Here is an 18091-nt window from a genome sequence, read left to right as displayed (position 1 = left end):
AATTTCCAAATGAAATACAACCATTAAATAAAAAGTGAATAATTAGGTTAGGAATATTAACAGTTGTATTTAGTACCCACTTGTCCTGCCTCTCTGTAGCTGTCCTATCCTGTTGTTAAATTTCTGTCTTAGTCATTGGACACATTTGCATGTTTGGGACCTCAGCTACAGGCCTTTTCTTCTCAGCTGGAGCAACTGGCTGCTGTTATCGGCTGCTTCAGAAGCTGCCTTTGTGGCCTGCTGTAATCCCTGACCGCAAATCCCCAACTCCCCAAACAAAGTAGTGGTGGATGAGGCAACAAATTCACAGCATCAAACAAGACATGGCGTATTCTGGTTTTCCAGCACTGCTGCTGTCTGTCCCCTATCAGTGCATCTGAGCTTGTTCCTTTTATGTCTCATCTGCTGTCTCCTCATGGCACAGCGATGTTTGGGAAAAGTACAGTAAATAAAGATTCAGAGTGAAAGTCTGGCTGGTTCTGACCGTGTCAGGGCAGCAGGTTGCAGGCCTCTGTTATGTCTGCGCTCCTCTCTCAGTTTTCATCTTCCTTTTATAAGGACCCAAATTGGTCTACTCAGTGGTGATTTCTGACTGGTTTGCCTGTGCTATGTGGCCAATTAGTTTTTCCCTCCTCTGACACTTAAAGAGACAGTTCACCCAAATCACAAAAAAAAAAACCAAACAAATAATTTGACAATCCTCATCTTTTATTCTTATCTCCTGGTATCCATAGAAACATAGTTTTGGTTTTATTTGCCCAGGTTTTGCAGTATCTAGAAGGATTACTCACCAGGTCAACTGGTAATTAGATGATTTGTAGTTTCATCTTGCTTTGTATTTGCAGTCTGATTTATTACCTGTCCTGTCTCACAGAGATACTATGTGACAAAATCTACTTTATAGTTTTGAGATCTTCATCGTTTTAGCTGATAAAATCCTTACATATCCAAAATCAATTTAGGTTTAATCTAATTATATATCAAAATGTAATACTGTGTAATGGAGGGGGAGGAAAGGATGAGGTTTGTAGGTGTTTCTGCTGCTTTAAAGTGCAATAAATGTAAATTATGAATGTTGTTCTCTGTTTTGAGTAAATGAGTAATATCTTTTTCCAGAATCAGTGTCACAGACCTCACTGTCATTCTAACAAGTTTCTAACGAAGAAATAGACCTTATAAAGAGGTGCTGACAGCGCTGACATTTTAAGATATGAAGAAATACTGTGCTCTGAAAAATATTTTATGTCTGGTATTGTTTTTTTCCACAAAAAGTTCTTCACTAATTATTTTGTTTAAAAAAAAAAACACTACTAGACACAAGACTTCTCCTGCCTTAACAAAAAGTTCAAGTTGAATAGTGGCCCACGATCAGCATCCAGACTACTTATGATGTGCTCATACATACACGTGTTAAACTCAGATTCAAGTTGAGCACAGACAAACTCTGCATATACATCATTCTGTGCAGGTCAAATGCATTCCCACAGGTCAAATGTAGTAAAAAACACTTATTATTCTTTCCCCAACCTTTTGTGCTTTTGAATCCTTAACACGAAGCAGTCTCTATGGTACTTGCAGCCACTCATCACTGGTTTTGTGAGCTGTTCTTTCAAGTTATTCTAAGTTATTTCAATAACTCCTAAAACCTCTGTTCACAAAAACAAACACTAATTTTGTGAAGCAGAATTTGTTTCTCTTACTTTCTTACATTAAAAATCCAGTTGCAACAAGTTGTGGTGGTCACGTTCCCCCAGGGAGGACAGCCACTGGTGCAGATGTTTTATGGTCCACGTGGGAGACCAGGGCTGGAGTCAGGTCTGATATGCTCGAGCGCCCGCAAACCAATTTTTTGTCAAAGGCAACTTAGAATTCACACAGTTCCCATCCATGGGCTGGAGATAGGACACGACCAATCTTTCCTCTCTGTCAGTCCTGCTTTATGAAGAAAAAGATGATTTTGGCAGCAAGATGCTTTTGGTAAACCAGGCACGACTCAGCGGCCTTGTGTCTGTCAGGACAATGCGTAGAGACTTCAGAGCAGATTGTAAAAATGGCAGCAAGTTTCAAGTTCTGCTTGATGTCTAATCTACGTGGTATGGTCAGGCTGACAGCTGACACATCATTCACTGAGGAGGGCTCCTGTCTATAACAGGTGAAACCTTTAATTGCTTGTTCTGATTAATTTCTTCCACAGAGGTCAAACAGTCTGACTGATACAGTATCTGTGGATATAATAAATTCTTTTTCGTGTTTTGATGTCCAGATTTTGATTGCTATACGCTGTGGAAGTTAATAAAATAGTATTGCCATATCTGAAAAGTCATTGGTGTATAAATGCTGAGCAGGGCATCAGTGGGAAAAGAAAAGAAAGCACAGGGCTGCTGGGCATAAGACTTTGAAATCCCATCCGATTTTGGATTGAGATAAATAAAACAGGGGAAGAGCACGCACAGAAACCTTTACTCGATGTGAGAGAGGCTGGTGATAACCTACAATGGTAAAATTATTTTAAAGGGCTGTCTTCAAGTGAGAGTAAACTGGTTAGCCACAGTAAAAAAAAGAAAAAAAAGAAGAATTAGAAGAAGAAGAGTGTAAAGTGGGAGCAGTAGACAAGTATTAGGAAGGGCTTCAAATATTAAAGACTTACCAAGTAAAGCTCTAAGATTTGGTATCATTCACATAGTTTTACTGCTTTGTAGAAAATTAGGACTTAAATGGTTTCTGTTTAATGTCTACTGATCATAACTATATTCCATCCTAATCAAAAATTAATGACATTGAATTAATTACATGCAGTGGCTTTTAAAAGCATTGAATTTAGTTTCATGCATTAGAAGCATTTACCCCACAACTCACATGAAAGTAATCTCACATTGTGCTTTTCATTTGTCCAGTAAATTTTTGACTCTTGATTTAAATATATCATGTGCTGACATCTGGTAAGAAGGTAGGTGAACGACCTGCAACTGTCATTTAAACAACTTGTTTCATGGTTGAGATTACTGGAAGGGCTAAATGCATCATTGTTATCCTGGATTTTGGATAATTAAAATATTTATGAGAGTATTATGGTGGGATTAAAACATGTCATATCAGTTTCCAGCTTTATTTATACTGCTAGATGTACTGCATTACAATACACTTTGCATTTGCAGTACCTGACACTGACACTGACTGGCTGTCTTGTGACCTTACAATAAGGACTAATTAAACAACTTTTAATACTTGTCAGCATTACCACACATTGCCCCAAATTTAAAACTTTCCTTTGACTGTGGCCAGGGATACAGTGTTTTCTTTTTTTTTGGTTTCCTTCTCCACACAGCTGAAATAGCCTCTTTACCCTTTATTTTATTTTCTGGCCTCTGAATACTGTTGATACATTTAGTCGATTTTTCTCATAATGTATTTGTACATTTACTTAAGTAGCATTTTGAATGCTTGACCCATCGATACGTGTAAAATACTTGTGTATTAAAGGGCTGTAAGAAGTTATATGATGTCATTTGATGAACACTATGGGTGTGTGGTCAGGAACAATGAAACACTAGAAGAATCCAATCCAGTTGCAGTTTACAGTAAAGTCTTTGTTGAATGGGGGTTGGCAGGTTGTAGGCTGATTTAAACAGGAAAAAGCTGGTTTAGGCAGTGGGTGTTGACAACAGTTGATGCTGGTATATCAGAAAATCATACCATACCATGGGTTAATCATTCTAACTTGAGCATAACTATCTCAGGCTTTAATTTACTACAACTGTAAATGTATTAAGAACAAAAAAACTCAAATATTACCTCAGACAAACAGTTGAGGTCATGAGAGGGCACGGGGTTCTCTTGCAGGTGAGTTAACAGTCTCACACCTGCACTAATCCTCATCAAGTGGGGCTCCTCCTCCTCCTCCTCCTTCCTTCTCCTTTGACAGGCCCTCCTCCCCTACAGCCCCGCTCCCACCTCTGGTCTGAATGAAATGGTGTAGTTTTGGTTTCAGCATTGTAATACCGCCCATCGCCAGCAGAGGGGGGCGCTACCATGCTGTCCGGTCCAGGAAGACGAGTGTAAATATTTTCGTGACGTTTCATCTCCCGGATCATTCACATCCACCCATTAATAAAGAGGATATCAGTCCTTCTGTCCCTGCAGCTCATGACAACACTGCTCGGTTTCTTATTCTGTCAGTCCTAACCTGACTGTGTCTGTGCTTGATAACAGGGCTCTGTGTTTTTCTTCTTTTCCTTCGGGTTTCCATCCACACTGCAGCGGTAGTTTGTGCGTTTTCTGTGTAAAACATGCAGAAAAGAAGGAAGCCAGAGCCGATCCAACTCAACCCGATCCCGGATGGAAACACAATCAACGGCACCGGAGCCACAGAGTGAGTGACAGCATTCATCTACCACTGATATTCAGACTGGTGAATGTGCTGCATTGATAACGGCTTTCTGATCCATCATTTCTATCAGGTTCATGTTGAATGTGCTATGACAGCTGCCAATACCACACAGAGAGCCTAATACTGCCTTTGTAGTATGTCTGAACTTCTGTCTTAGGTCTTATCGAGACTGCACCAGGTGTGTGTGTGTGTGTGTGTGTGTGTTACTGTGTGATCTTATTGTGGTTTACACTAGGGCTGCAACTAATGATCACTTTCATTAATACAGATTAATATATTGACTTGTTTCTTATTAACTGAATAATTGATTATCTAAGTGCCCAGAGCCCAAGGTGAAATATTCAAATAAGTAGCAGTAGTCGAGATGCAATGATTATTGTCATTCCTAATTTATTAGTTGATATCTTTACGATTAATCAATTAATCTCTGAGGCCATAAAATGTCTGAGAAAAAATATTCCTGAGCCAAAGCTGGCATCTTCACATATCATTTTCTGTCAAAACACAAAAATATTCCACTGACACAGGAAAAAAGCATCAATCCTCACATTTGATAAGCCACCAAATGTTTGGTGCTTATACTTGATAAGTGACTCAAATTATAACCTGTTAGCAGCAGGCTAGTTGATAGATTCAACAAATCAATAAATGTGCTAACTAGCACCAAAAATCAAAAGGTGTTTTTATATTTATAACATGAGACAGAGAGAAACAGCAAATCTTCATAAGCTAACACCAGTAAATCTTTGGCATTGTGCACTTGATTGATGACTGCCACCAATTAATCCATGATCAAACTTTCTGTCATTCAGTCATTCAGCACTGATTTATACTAAATATTTTGGCTGCTAAGTTCCCCTATAATTTCCATGTATTTTTCCAACTCACTTGTGCCAAGGCCATAGGCCACTCTCATAAATGCATTTTGTTACATTCCTTTCCACCATAAATGATTTAAACACCATTATCTCTAATGTGCAGCTCTCGGGTCCTCAGGTTATCTCTTCATCGTGTCATTGTTGAGTAGGCCGCTCCATCACTCTAACGGCACACTGCACGCGGACAGTGATTAGTCAGAGATTGACCTCAGCAGGGAGGCAGCAGTGTAAAATAATATTTCTGTGTGTTTAAGAAGTTTTGTGTGTAGGCCTGTTCCCACCACCGTTTGACAACACACAGTAATGGAGACATTAAATTGTTGTGACACCGCGCTCTAGTTCTCTGTTCGCACAGAAAAGCCCGGGTGGTCCAACAACAAGCTGGATCAGATGAGATGAGAATTACATAACATGTCATCCCTGTGATTGCTCTTTTTCTAATGCTTCATTGTTTTGTCGATAGATTGTACCTCTGAAGGCCTTTCGTGTCTTTGTGCAGTTTTTGTGTAGAAAGGAAATCTAAAGGTAATTCTGCATCAAACTTGTAGGTGTCACTTTCCACAGCTCAGCATTGTAGTAAAATTATTTTTCATCAATCTGCCAGGTATTTTCTTTTTTGGATTGATTGCTTATGAAATGACAGTCAATGTTTTTTATTGCTGTTGAAAGCAAAGAAAAGCAGCACATTCTCATATTTACTGGAATGAAATGTTTACAATCTTTGCTTGAAAAATTACTCGCCAACTAATTTTCTGGTGTTCGACTAATTGATGAATCAGCTAATTGTTTAAATCTACATATTCAGTGGCAGATTCTTGTTGACTTGAGCTAACAGTGAGTAGAAAACGTCTCAACTGTACCATTAATCTGTAACATTTCATTTAAAATGGGTGGCACCTTCCATAATGAATATTACATCTATGTATCTGTACACTATAGTATGTGAGAATCATAAAAGATATCAGCTGGTGTTGAAGATGCTTCATGCAAGCCTGTTAATAACATTGAACAGAGGAACTGTGCCTTTGCTTTGTTCAGTAGAAGTTGTTGATGATGACATAATGTTTGGCAAACAGAGCACATTCCTGCTGCTGCTGCTGCTGGGCAGGCTGTAAAGGGCCGAGGAGCAGCATGTCAAGATGAGGCAACAAACACGAACTCTGATTCAGAGATTTGGCAATCTCTGCTGTGGAGGGATCCCTCTTGCTACCACAGCGCGTATGTGTCTGTATGTGTGTGTTTCCAGTAATCCTGCTGTGACATTCTCAGACTGACATTCTGCTGACAGAAAAGCCATGCAGCCTGATGTAACTGAGTCCTCTTTCCCATAAAAAAAGCCAGTTTTAAGTGCCTCCACACTTTCAGCTGTCTGAGGCTCTGAAGAAAAGTAAATGCTTTTTCAGTCCAGTGATGGTAGATGTCAGGTCTGCAGGCGCACAGTTGTCTCTCACACGCGATAGCCATTTTGCTCTTTAACATAGCATAAAACTAAACTCTTTCACAACCATAGCACAGCATTTTAAGTAAAATCCTTTATATCTAATAATGTATTTGCTGTCTGTTAGATGTCAAGGCAGAAAGATGTTTTATATTTTGCACTCTGAAAATGCTGGAACCAAATCTATTAAATTCTAACGAGCATTTTTATAATTTTGTCCACACCCTTGGTATCAGTGAGGTCAGCTGATATCTCAGAAGAATCTCTCTGTATAATGAAATACAGTCCGACAAGCCACAACTGCATCCCCCAAAATTATCCAGTTGAATCAACACCTCTCTGAAACTGTTTCCACAAAAACTGAACATTATAACCATCATGATTTATTGCAGTGAGTATAACCTTTCAACTGTGGAGAGAACATAGTGGATAAGCGAGAAGGTAAAGTCTAGACCGCTCAGGCTTTGACAGGCCATTTAAATTCCTGTGGTGTTGTTTTTCCAGCAGCCAGGCTTATCAACCATCCTAACTTATTTAAAGCCCAGAGGAAAAAATAAATGATTTTAATCTCTGCTGTCCAGTTTCATGTGAGAGTTGACCAAAGGGCGTCTTGTGTGGACCAATGCTCAGCCATTAGTGGCTGTTAAAGTTGTTAAATATAACTGGAGCTGATCAGCCAGTAAAAGTGAAAACACCTGTGTGGCTGCACCTTTAAATTTGGGCTCACTGTTTATTTTGATTATGTAAAAGTGCACAAAATATAATGACTGTTCTGGCAGTAAAGGGGTCTCATGCTTTTGCCACCGGAGCAGGTGTGAGTAGGTTTATGTGCCCTGCTCATGGGCACTTTGGCAGTCCTAAAGAACCATTAACTGCAATGCTTCCTGGCTGAATCAGAATTTGAGCTGCAGTAGCATTTCAATGGACAGACATCAGATGTTAGATACCAGTTATTCCAGATGATATTTGGTCTCACAAATTAATAAAATCATAAGTCAGTGTTATAGCTGATAATCTGATACTAAAGAAAACATACAAGTTGTTTTAAATAGAGAGGGAACCAACAGCTTATATAAATTATTTGGACCAGCACGCAGGAGTTAGGATGCTCATACCAGCATATTGTTGCATATCGGGTGTAGATGAGCTTAATGCAATCGATGAGCCTCTTACTGAAACCAGTCCATTCCTCTCTGGTGAGAAGGAATTGCCAGCCCAGACCGCCAAATGCTTCCTCGGCGTGAAATGGCCGGCAGCCACGGGAGAAGTGTACTGAGTGGCCCATATAATACCAGCCAAGCATGTAATATTATCAGAGGAGATCTAAGAACAAACAAAAACAACCTGTTCTGGATAGACCTGTGCAAGCGATTTGCTACTGGCTGAATATCCTGGATAAGATCCTACTATTGCATACATCCAGACCTAAAGTATTGCCACTAATCTTTAGAGAATTAAGTCATTTAACCTTCAGAGCCTAGCTATTATTTCCTTTTTAGAGGCTCTAGAGGCTTTATTGGCACACATAATGTTCACTCTTACCGGTGAACACAAATCCACGAGTAAGGTTACCTGTTAATGTGTTAAAATGAAATTAATGATCAACCCATACAGCACAGTTTGTGGTGCTGATTTTAGTTACATACCACCCACTGTATCCTGGCATTTGTTTGCTGTACTCAGAGATATGGATATTAGGTTGCAAAAGCATTGATTTTCCTGCACTTTAAACACCGTCTTCAAAGTCTTTTGAAAATAAAATCATGCATTCCTTGTGATACATAAAACTGTACTATTTATGTGCATTTTGCCTGATTCTTATGTCAGATTTTACAGTGGGAGTCAGTGGAGGTACTGCTGAAAATCAAAGTGTTAAATTTCCTGTGTTAAAAAAAAAAAGCAAGAATGGTGTGATATCTTTTTGATGTGGATGAATAACTGATACTCATTACTCGATGAAACACAGATTCTGTGATGCTCCTGTTTTCTGACACTCAACCCAACATCATCTTACAGTCCACTGTGATCCACATCTTCGGTCTAGTGGGAGAGAGTATGTAGGCCTCATAACTGCAGCCTCTAAAGTTGATTTATTTCAGATTAACCACTAAAAAGTCCATAGGATTTTTGTTTTACAATACTATGATATACTATTCTTGGAATATTAAGGGATTTTATAGTGTAAAAAATAGAGGTAATAGTTTAAATTCAAATCACAAACCAAAACCTGCTGGGTCCTCAGTCTGATAATATAGCACAGCAATGCCATCTTCTCCCTGGCGTTTATGACGAGTTGAAGAAATATGCAATGTCTTGCATTGAAGTTCTCCTGATCGTCCTTGGACATTGTGTGGATGGAGGCACAAAAGGCCAGCGTCGTGCTCACTTCCTTTTGCACCTAAAGGAGATGGAGGAGGGGGGATGGCTGCAGTGTGCAACAGCAAACTGTAGTCCCTCCCACATATTGTGTGGAGTGTGTTGCAGGCTGTTCCCTCTTCTCAGTATCTCCGGCCTCCTCCACCTCCAGCTCTTGTCGACAAAACCGCCCACGCCGCCCACAGCCAACTCAAACTCCAGCACCTCGTCTCCATGGATATGCAGGCCTGCTGTCAAAAATAAAACCACTTAACCCTCTCTTTGCTGTGTGGTGGAGGAGAGCAAACTACCCTGCTGTAGCTGCTCTCCACGGAGTCGTGATTAAGTATGAGGATGAAAAAATAAATAAACAAAACATAATTACCTCTAAGCCTGATGAAAACCATCTTATTATCACCAGATAATTGCACTGTAATATGATGCAAATATGGAAGACTAGCACAAACTTATGCCTCAGCAGCTGAGGATGGAGGACCTTACAGTAGTTTATTGTTCTGAGCACCTGCAGACACGAAGTGCCCTCAAGCTCAAATCATGTATGCTTATGTTTGAGTCATTGATCATTTGCAGTGTAAAGTATTTTTAAAAAATAACATAAATCTACACACAAAAACATATACAGACCTGCAGTTTGGCCATCTGATCAGTTGAGATGACAAAACGAGGAGGAGGAAAGGTCAAAGAGCAACAGGTGAGCGGGCTTCATGCTACAATTGACATGTCAAGGAAATGCGTCACCATGACAACAGTGCCAGGGGAGCAGCGTCAGTGCTCAGAGGAAATCCAAGCTTCCTCCTCGCATTGGGAGCACTCAACCCCCCACCCCTCCGCTACCCTCTCTGTCTTCCTGCTGGCTCTTTGGTCGGTTGCCATTGTTCCCAGAGGCACGTGCAGCCGTGTAGCTGTCACACACCGAGCTCTGTCCTTTCTCTGAGGATTCAGTATAATGGATACAGTAGATCTGGATGCACCATGGATTACCTCATTTCTCCTGAGGGGACAGCCGGTAAAGAACATCTGCAAAAAAAAAAAAAAAAACTGTTTGCATGAACTCAAGAACTTGAGAATACATTAGTAATACACAAATTACTCATCTTTCTCCTTGTCTTTTCTTTCTCCTCTTTGTAAGAACAAACTTGGAGGCACTGCAGAAGAAATTGGAGGAGCTTGAGTTGGATGAGCAGCAGCGGAAACGCCTGGAGGCCTTTCTGACACAGAAGCAGAAGGTGGGAGAGCTGAAGGATGACGACTTCGAGAAGATCTGTGAGCTGGGTGCAGGCAATGGAGGAGTCGTCTTCAAGGTCTCCCACCGACCCTCCGGTCTGATTATGGCGAGGAAGGTAAACCGTGGCCCTGATGGCTGGTCAGAGGTAGAGCTTTAGTGGAGACACTGTGTACACTGGTATTACATAACTATGCAAAGAGTTTTCCTCCCCACTATCTCAGACAGATTGATTTCTACAGACATCATCGCTGTTTTCAGAGCACAGAAATTTCTTTGCAAATATTTTGTGCACAGAATGGATTGCAGGTTACTGGGACAAATCTGTCCAAAAATATACTGTAAATAAAAATATGGTGTTTCCTGTGTTCTAGCTGATTCACCTGGAGATCAAACCGGCCATCAGAAACCAGATCATAAGGGAGCTGCAGGTGCTACACGAGTGTAACTCCCCCTACATCGTGGGCTTCTACGGAGCTTTCTACAGTGATGGAGAAATCAGCATCTGCATGGAGCACATGGTACAGCTGCTGACATTCACTCTGAGTGCTGCTTTACAGATTGTGCTCTAAGTGCTCAGCATTTGTTTCTCCCGTGTGTGCATCATTGGCTTTGATAGACACTAATTTGGTTTCAGTGTGGTGAATGTCACAATTTATATTTTGAATTTCAAGCAGTCGTTTCAGTAGATGCTCATGCATATTTTCCTCCCCTGCTGGCTGCAGGACGGTGGCTCCCTGGACCAGTCGCTGAAGAAAGCAGGCAAGATCCCAGAGCAGATCCTTGGCAAAGTCAGCATCGCTGTGGGTAGCTCCAACACCTCTCCCACTAGTTTTGTGCTCACATTACAGTTATTTTTGTGTTGTTTTTTGGACATAAATCTGGGGTTTTAACTGATACATATGTACTGGTAGATTATTTGTTTTGTAGTACCAAATACTCCTTATCTTTTCTATGCTGATATGCGATATTTGTCTTTCCAGGTCATTAAAGGGCTCTCCTACCTGAGGGAGAAACACAAGATCATGCACAGAGGTCAATCAATATTTTATTTTAAATACGTAAAACACAGTTTGGACTCCTTTACAAGCACCTATTCTTTTGTATGCTATATTTAAAGGATAGGTTCACAAGATCCCTTTCTAATGGGTTTTCAGTGTCAGTGATGGATAAACTCTTGGTTTGTGTAAAAATGTATATTCAGACATTTATCTGAAGCTAATATGAAGCTTTGTCAGGACAGGTCAAGTGGATATTTTACAAAGTTGCAGCCTTTTTAGGACAAAAAGTAGAAAAGGCAGTAGGAATTTTGTTCTAAAAAGGCTGTAACTTTGGAAGATATCCTTTTGATTTATTAGACTGGTGAAACCTCATATTAGTTGCGGCTGAGTTTTTCCACAGAACAAGGACTTTTGTTCTCCATCAGTTACATTGAAAGGATCTTTTAACGGCCGGTATAAGCAGGAGAAATGATCACACTGGGCTCTTCCAATGCTCATGTGGGTACCTCACCACAGTTATAGACAAACAAGTGTGGGCACTGCCTGCTCTAAATAACCTGCAGCAAAGTACTGAGCTTCCCTTTATAGTAAATTCCCTACTTCAGATGCATAGATGTTTGTTGCACTGTGTTGTACATATGAATGATGTGAAGAAATGTTGAAACAGACTGCCTGCTGTTCCCCTGAACACTTGCCCACTGTGCTCTCCTAAATACTGCATGTCGCTCTTTCAGATGTCAAGCCTTCCAACATCCTAGTGAATTCCCGCGGTGAGATCAAGCTGTGTGACTTTGGAGTGAGCGGACAGCTCATAGACTCCATGGCCAACTCCTTTGTGGGCACCCGCTCTTACATGTCTGTGAGTTTAAATGGACACACTCCTCTTTCCCTGCTTCACTCAGACACACATTAGCCTTTAGGGGATCTAGACTCAGACTTCAAGTCAAGTAGTATATTACTTAGTATAGTACTATATACTGTATCGTTAAGTGTTAGCTATGTTAAAAGTAGGCTCATCTGTACACACAAGCTACACAATTAACTAATGATATATAATGATGTAATACACATCCCTAAATTTCTGCTCTACTTTGTCCAAAATAACAAACTTGCTTCAATTATGAGCTTGTACTTATTACAATACATAAGATTAATTGTAGGACCTGTAGTAACTATATAATTCTGTTTGTTGTGCAGCCAGAGCGTTTACAGGGCACCCATTACTCTGTCCAGTCGGACATCTGGAGCATGGGTCTGTCCCTGGTTGAAATGGCCATTGGACGCTTCCCTATCCCCCCGCCTGACGCTAAGGAACTGGAACAGATTTTTGGCTTCCCAGTGGAAGGGGAAGCTGCCTCCAGCGAGTCTTCCCCAAAGCCACGGCCTCCTGGGCGACCAGGCAGCTGTAAGTCTGAAATGACACTGGTTCATTCTGATTCCTTATAGCTGTTTTTTAAAAAAACGTTCAACAGCCGCAACTGAAATAATTTAAGTCTGTTGAAATTGTTTGCCACAGTTAATCAAGAACAGCATTGCCATGAAGGGACAGATATTGATGACCATGAGTGATGCTGAGTGCAGAAGAATGTGAATTATTTTTTTCTTCCCCCACAGCATACGGACCTGACAGCAGACCACCGATGGCTATATTTGAGCTGCTTGACTATATAGTCAATGAGGTGAGTGTGCTTGCTTTATTACCACATGCTGACATGATGAACATGCCTGTATGTTGGCCTACATTGTGATAATGACTCTGCCTGCAAGTTGATCGTGTCATATTTAACCTTCAGTGATGACTGTACATCTAATTTTCAGCCTCCACCAAAGCTACCTGGGATATTCAGCTCTGAATTTCAAGACTTTGTGAACAAATGGTATGTTTGAAATATTTACTGTTGTCAAACACCAGTGGAATGTCCATATCTCATTTGACTGTATGCCACCTAGTGGTGTAAAAATGAAGTACACAGTGTAAAGGGTTTTGTCTCTGTTGCAGTTTGATTAAAAATCCTGCAGAGAGGGCTGACCTGAAACAGTTGATGGTGGGTGTGCATGCTTAACAGTGGTCTCATTTGCTGGTTGTTTTGTACCCTTCAGCTCAAACTGCTCTGTATCTCTCCAGGTGCATCCTTTTATCAAACAGTCTGAGGCAGAACAGGTTGACTTTGCTGGCTGGTTGTGCAGCACCATTGGACTCAATCAGCCTGTGACACCCACCCACGGTACTTCAATGTAAGACCTGTTCCATCAGCAAACCCCATATCCCAAGGTCCTCTGTGGACTGGATTTGTATTATGGGTAAAATGTATCCGTTTATACTGAGTACTCATTCTGTTGTGCAATCAATAGTTATATATTTAGTGTACAAACCTACATGCCAAGTTAAATAAACTGTATCGAACAATTCTTTGGGCTATATTGCAGGCCTGCCTGAAAAGCCATCTTTTTCTAATGATCAAATTATTTAATCATGACAAATGCTGCTCAACCTGTGTGCTTGATATTCCTCTGTACCCTGTGTCCTTTTTGGCGCCAACAGATTAAAGTCTTTGTTAGCTTATGTGAAAGTGTGAGAGTCTTGTGAATTAAAATTTTGAATGACATATCCAACTCATGAATTTGAAACCATTGTTTTATTATCACTGAACTCCAGTCTGCTGTGTATAAATTTATGCCTTGGGTTTGGCAGGTGCACCCTTCTTTCCAGGCCTCTTCTTGGGTTTCAGCATCTTGGCCTTGATCTGTGGGAAGACCAGACAAGATTTCAATGTCACAGCTGACATCTGACATCTACGATTTTTGCTTCTAGCTTGAATTTTTACACTTCTTACCGCAGGGTCATGCTTGAGGATGGCATGACGTCTTGCTGTCTTGGCATAAGGGTTCAGTTTGAGCATTATCCTCAAGTTCTTCAGAGGATTCTTCTTCAGTACTCTGCGGTTGATCTTCTTGCTGTAATGACAATACAATCCGGTCTTAACAATGTTAACTGCTAAGCTACAATGTTTTTAATAAACCCTATGTGTCGCTCAGGACTTCCATAATAATCAGGGTTCAGAAACACGGACCTGAAGTGGAACATCATCATAGTTGACCAGCCAAAACAAACTTAAGGAACATAAACTGAGCAGTGCTTACTTAGGTGCGCGAAGTGCTTTCTGGATCTCCTCACTCTTCAGAATCCTGCTCAGGTCTGTGTTGGTCATCTTGTGCATTGGCAGACTGAAACAGGAGTTAAAGAATTAGGTTCACGTATGGAAACTATATAGAAACAGGAAACAGACCAGTCTTGTGTGGCTCAGTCTCAGAACTTCGTTAAATATCACATAGTTTCAAAAACACGGACCATGAAGTGGAAGCTCATCATTGTAATTTGATCAACACCAGTTTTACTTGTGCTACACAAAGTGCATGCTCTTTAATTACTCACTTGTAGTCCATCTTCAGGGAGGCAGGTTTACGCCAGGTGCCATACAGCTCATCCAGCTTGCGGAAAGCGCTCTCAGTCCAGATGCAGAAGCGTCCAACGTGACCACCAGGAGCGAGTCTCAGGAGGTTCAGTTTGTTGACGTTCTGCAGAGTGATACCTGCATAAGAGAGCACAAACAATTAAACACTCAGCTTGAGAATACATTATTCTGTTGCTTTTCAAGAATAATTTCATAACTCACTAAACTGCAAGATGGATTTGTTGTAATTTAGCTGAGTATAGACACTTGCATACTGAGCTACACCATGTAAAAGGATGGCACACTGTCACTGCCAATTAACTTTTTCACATTGTTCAGTATTACATATAAAAGAAGGTTAAGAAAATGCTCTAATATTTATTTAGACAACAGTACATTTTAACAAACACACCTGGGATATTTCTGAAGGCTTTGGTGACACCAGCATCCTGGTTGTAGATGATGCATGGCCCTCTGCGTTGGATCCTTCTGCGGTTCCTCATCTTACCTTTGCCAGCACGCATGCGCTGAGAGGCATAGACCTATGAATAGAATATTTACAATGTTAGTCCTGTACAAATATTTAAAAGAAAAATGGAAACTAGTGTTGTGCGATAAATATATTTTAAGTCAAGCTCCCACCATAGGCACAGTTTACAGGTAACTCAAAAGAAACTATGAAACTATGTTTCAGTGCTATGCTCCACACCATACATATGAATTGGATGTGTGATGCTTATCTCCCCCCTCCATCACCACTTGGTTTGAAATGCAGTCTCTTTGGCTTTTTGCCTTCATGCTCTTCTTCAAGTGAGTGAAATGTGCTCTAGTAATTCACCCTGACACTCTGAGGGCAACACTTATTTAAAAAAAGGGCTCTGATTCCTATACTGCACTTCAGCTTCATAATCATTTTCCAGTTTCCAAATGTTGTGCCAGGATAGAGACAAAACAGAAAAAACTAAAGCTCACACAGTTGTTGAAACTTTAAATCATTTAGCCTATGGTCCAATTTATAATTACCTTCTTGATGTCATTCCAGGCTTTAAGCTTCTTCAGCAGGAGCACTGCCTCCTTGGTCTTCTTGTACCCCTCAACTTTGTCCTCAACCACCAGTGGGACCTCAGGGATTTCCTCAATGCGGTGTCCTAACAGACAAAATCGTAATTACCTCCAGACAACTACATACACTTTGTGTGAGTTTTTAGAAATGTAAGTGTTACCAGAGCTTGCTCAGAATTTAACACACATCACTACCCTGTGACAGCTTAGAGACAGCAGGCAACTGTCACTGTTCACCGGGTCAGACGCAAATTACACCATCATGACAAGCTAAATGTTAATCTGTACTTTAAAATATCAACTATGGGAACATTTTTGATGTTTCTGTCTCCCTCTACACCTGTTTAAGTCTTCTAGAAATATGGTTTACTGGATCTTACCTTTGGACATCACAAGTGCAGGAATGGCAGAGGCAGCCAGGGCAGAGCAGATGGCATAGCGCTTCTGGGTTGTGTTGATCCTGCGGTGCCAGCGGCGCCAGGTTTTAGTGGGGGCAAACATGCGACCTCCACGACACATCTAGATCCAAGTCAAGGAGGCCTGACAAGTACTAGAAAAAAATCTTAACTTCTATAATACTGATATACTATGTACCTGCTCAGACTCAATGATCGTCATCCATCTGTGCCAGCATATGACAGCAGGCATTCTGTCACTGGTCACAGAGTAGGACGCAAATTACACCATCACAGCAAGTCTAAAATTTAGCTTGTCATGGCACATAAATCATTAGTAGAATTGAAATATAGATTGTTAAGCTTCATCATTCTAGTCAAAAGGATACATTTCCAAAAGCACCCTGGCCAGAGCGGTGAGTACCACCACCTCTCACACGAGGGATACGGGCCACAGCTCTTCCTGTACCCCAGGACTCTGCACTGGTCTGGTGGCCTGAAATATACAAGGGTACACGACAAAATGACATATACTATCTTATCAAAGCTAACCAATGGGCTAAAACATTACCTTCACCTGCTTCGATCAACATGCCGATTCAAGACATGACATATACACTCACCTGCCAGTTCACTGACTGCGTAAGGCTGGCGACTGTTTTTGCGCATGTTGGTGTGCACAAAATTCACAACATCAGGGCGAATTGGAGCCTTGAACACAGCAGGCATGACAACATTTTTGCCTGAGGATTCTCCTTTCTCGGAATACACCGAGATCAGGGGTCGGGCACAGGCCTAGGATGCAAAATGAAGAAAAACACCGAACTTAATACATAATGTTGAATTTGAAAGGTGTATATCCAGTAAGATGCAACAGGTCTGTAAAGACCGAGTTATTAAAGAGAACGTGTATTTGGAACATGCTAACACGTCTACTAGCATGTGCGGGCAGACAAACTACTAACTTTACCAAGTCTGATGAGACGTGATGCAGCTAAGAGGTCATATCACAGACCGCTCGCGTTTAACAGACATTATCAAAGTTTGTTAAACACGAGCAGGCTGTGATTTGACAGCTACATTATTATCACGTATGCAGACAAATACCTCGATAAATACATGATGGCCTTAACATAGCTCAAGCCTGCTAACATTACTTAGCAAGCCAGCCTCAACGTTAACTAGAGCTCACATTGTAAACGCCGGTAACCCCATTCAGAGCATGACTAGCCTATGCCGTCAGAAGTCGTTGTTAAAGAGAGAAAAATAGAGCCGCAATGAAAATACGCGACATCTTCTAGTCGTTTGTTACTGATCTGCCATCGAAGCGATAACCACACGTGTAACTGAACTGACGCTGCTCGTTCAAAATGGCTCCTCGTGTTAGCTTCGCTAGCCGGGAGCTTTCCAGCTCACTGCGCTGTTAAATATGAACTATCTCTTTCCATAGACAGAAAATACAGCCCTATTTGAAAAACACAGGTAACGAGATAACCTACGTGCGTTGTGTAGCATGTTAATGGCGATATAAGCATAATTTCTCACCATTTTCGTAAATTAGTTTTCGGCTCGCCGGGCACCACGCTCCAGACTCTATGGCGGCCACAGTAAAAAGGAAGTTGGTAAAGCATCTTGAATGCTTTATGCCTCCGCCTCGGAGGATACCACTTCCGTCAAGAGCGTTGTTTCGGCAATTATTTTGGCTATCCCCAAACAAATACGCCTGAAAAACTTGCATCAATTAAAAATTAATTACGTTAGTAATTTTGGTCAAATCATCCATACTAAACAAAAAACGCTTAAAGTTGGTTGCGACAGCCGGGACTATTTCTTCACTCCATGTTGGCGAAGGATTCAGCGTAAAGACCGAACTACTTTCT

At 41.0% G+C, this 18091-nt stretch overlaps 2 protein-coding genes and 4 non-coding genes across 6 annotated transcripts; 1 reads left to right on the top strand and 5 right to left on the bottom strand.

Annotated features, from left to right (window-relative positions):
• The first annotated feature begins 4083 nt into the window (after positions 1–4083).
• On the top strand, positions 4084–13919 carry map2k1 (mitogen-activated protein kinase kinase 1). The gene is made up of 11 exons (XM_018681315.2): positions 4084–4369; positions 10209–10419; positions 10676–10822; positions 11027–11104; positions 11285–11336; positions 12037–12161; positions 12500–12707; positions 12917–12981; positions 13121–13179; positions 13302–13347; positions 13428–13919. The coding sequence occupies exons 1-11, from the start codon at positions 4287–4289 to the stop codon at positions 13539–13541; spliced, it is 1188 nt and encodes a 395-aa protein (XP_018536831.1). The 5' UTR covers positions 4084–4286; the 3' UTR covers positions 13542–13919.
• On the bottom strand, positions 13920–17912 carry rpl4 (ribosomal protein L4). Its single transcript, XM_018681328.2, has 10 exons — positions 17757–17912; positions 16835–17006; positions 16601–16707; positions 16197–16335; positions 15778–15902; positions 15167–15296; positions 14736–14892; positions 14444–14527; positions 14137–14257; positions 13920–14046 (listed from the first exon to the last, which is right to left on the bottom strand). Exons 1-10 carry the CDS (start codon positions 17757–17759, stop codon positions 13975–13977), a joined length of 1110 nt encoding a protein of 369 aa, XP_018536844.1. The 5' UTR covers positions 17760–17912; the 3' UTR covers positions 13920–13974.
• Positions 14331–14398, bottom strand: LOC127142933 (small nucleolar RNA SNORD18). The gene has a single exon (XR_007814043.1). It is a non-coding gene; the product is annotated as a small nucleolar RNA SNORD18 (small nucleolar RNA).
• LOC127142932 (small nucleolar RNA SNORD18) lies at positions 14606–14677 on the bottom strand. The gene has a single exon (XR_007814042.1). It is a non-coding gene; the product is annotated as a small nucleolar RNA SNORD18 (small nucleolar RNA).
• Positions 15985–16084, bottom strand: LOC127142936 (small nucleolar RNA SNORD16). The gene has a single exon (XR_007814046.1). It is a non-coding gene; the product is annotated as a small nucleolar RNA SNORD16 (small nucleolar RNA).
• LOC127142935 (small nucleolar RNA SNORD16) lies at positions 16412–16510 on the bottom strand. The gene has a single exon (XR_007814045.1). It is a non-coding gene; the product is annotated as a small nucleolar RNA SNORD16 (small nucleolar RNA).
• Positions 17913–18091: the final 179 nt, after the last annotated feature.

The sequence above is a fragment of the Lates calcarifer genome, linkage group LG10 (genome assembly GCF_001640805.2).
Source record: "Lates calcarifer isolate ASB-BC8 linkage group LG10, TLL_Latcal_v3, whole genome shotgun sequence".
Taxonomy (NCBI): Eukaryota; Metazoa; Chordata; class Actinopteri; family Centropomidae; genus Lates; species Lates calcarifer.
This window is presented reverse-complemented; position numbering and strand designations above follow the sequence as displayed.

Coding starts and splice junctions, on each gene's coding strand:
- map2k1 (XM_018681315.2), top strand. CDS start 4,287: ATGCAGAAAAGAAGGAAGCCAGAGCCGATCCAACTCAACCCGATCCCG. Junction 12,982..13,120: donor TTGACTATATAGTCAATGAG/GTGAGTGTGCTT, acceptor TCTAATTTTCAG/CCTCCACCAAAGCTACCTGG. Junction 13,180..13,301: donor CAAGACTTTGTGAACAAATG/GTATGTTTGAAA, acceptor TCTCTGTTGCAG/TTTGATTAAAAATCCTGCAG.
- rpl4 (XM_018681328.2), bottom strand. Junction 16,336..16,600: donor GCCAGGGTGCTTTTGGAAAT/GTATCCTTTTGA, acceptor ACTTGGATCTAG/ATGTGTCGTGGAGGTCGCAT. Junction 14,258..14,443: donor AAAGCACTTCGCGCACCTAA/GTAAGCACTGCT, acceptor TTGTCATTACAG/CAAGAAGATCAACCGCAGAG.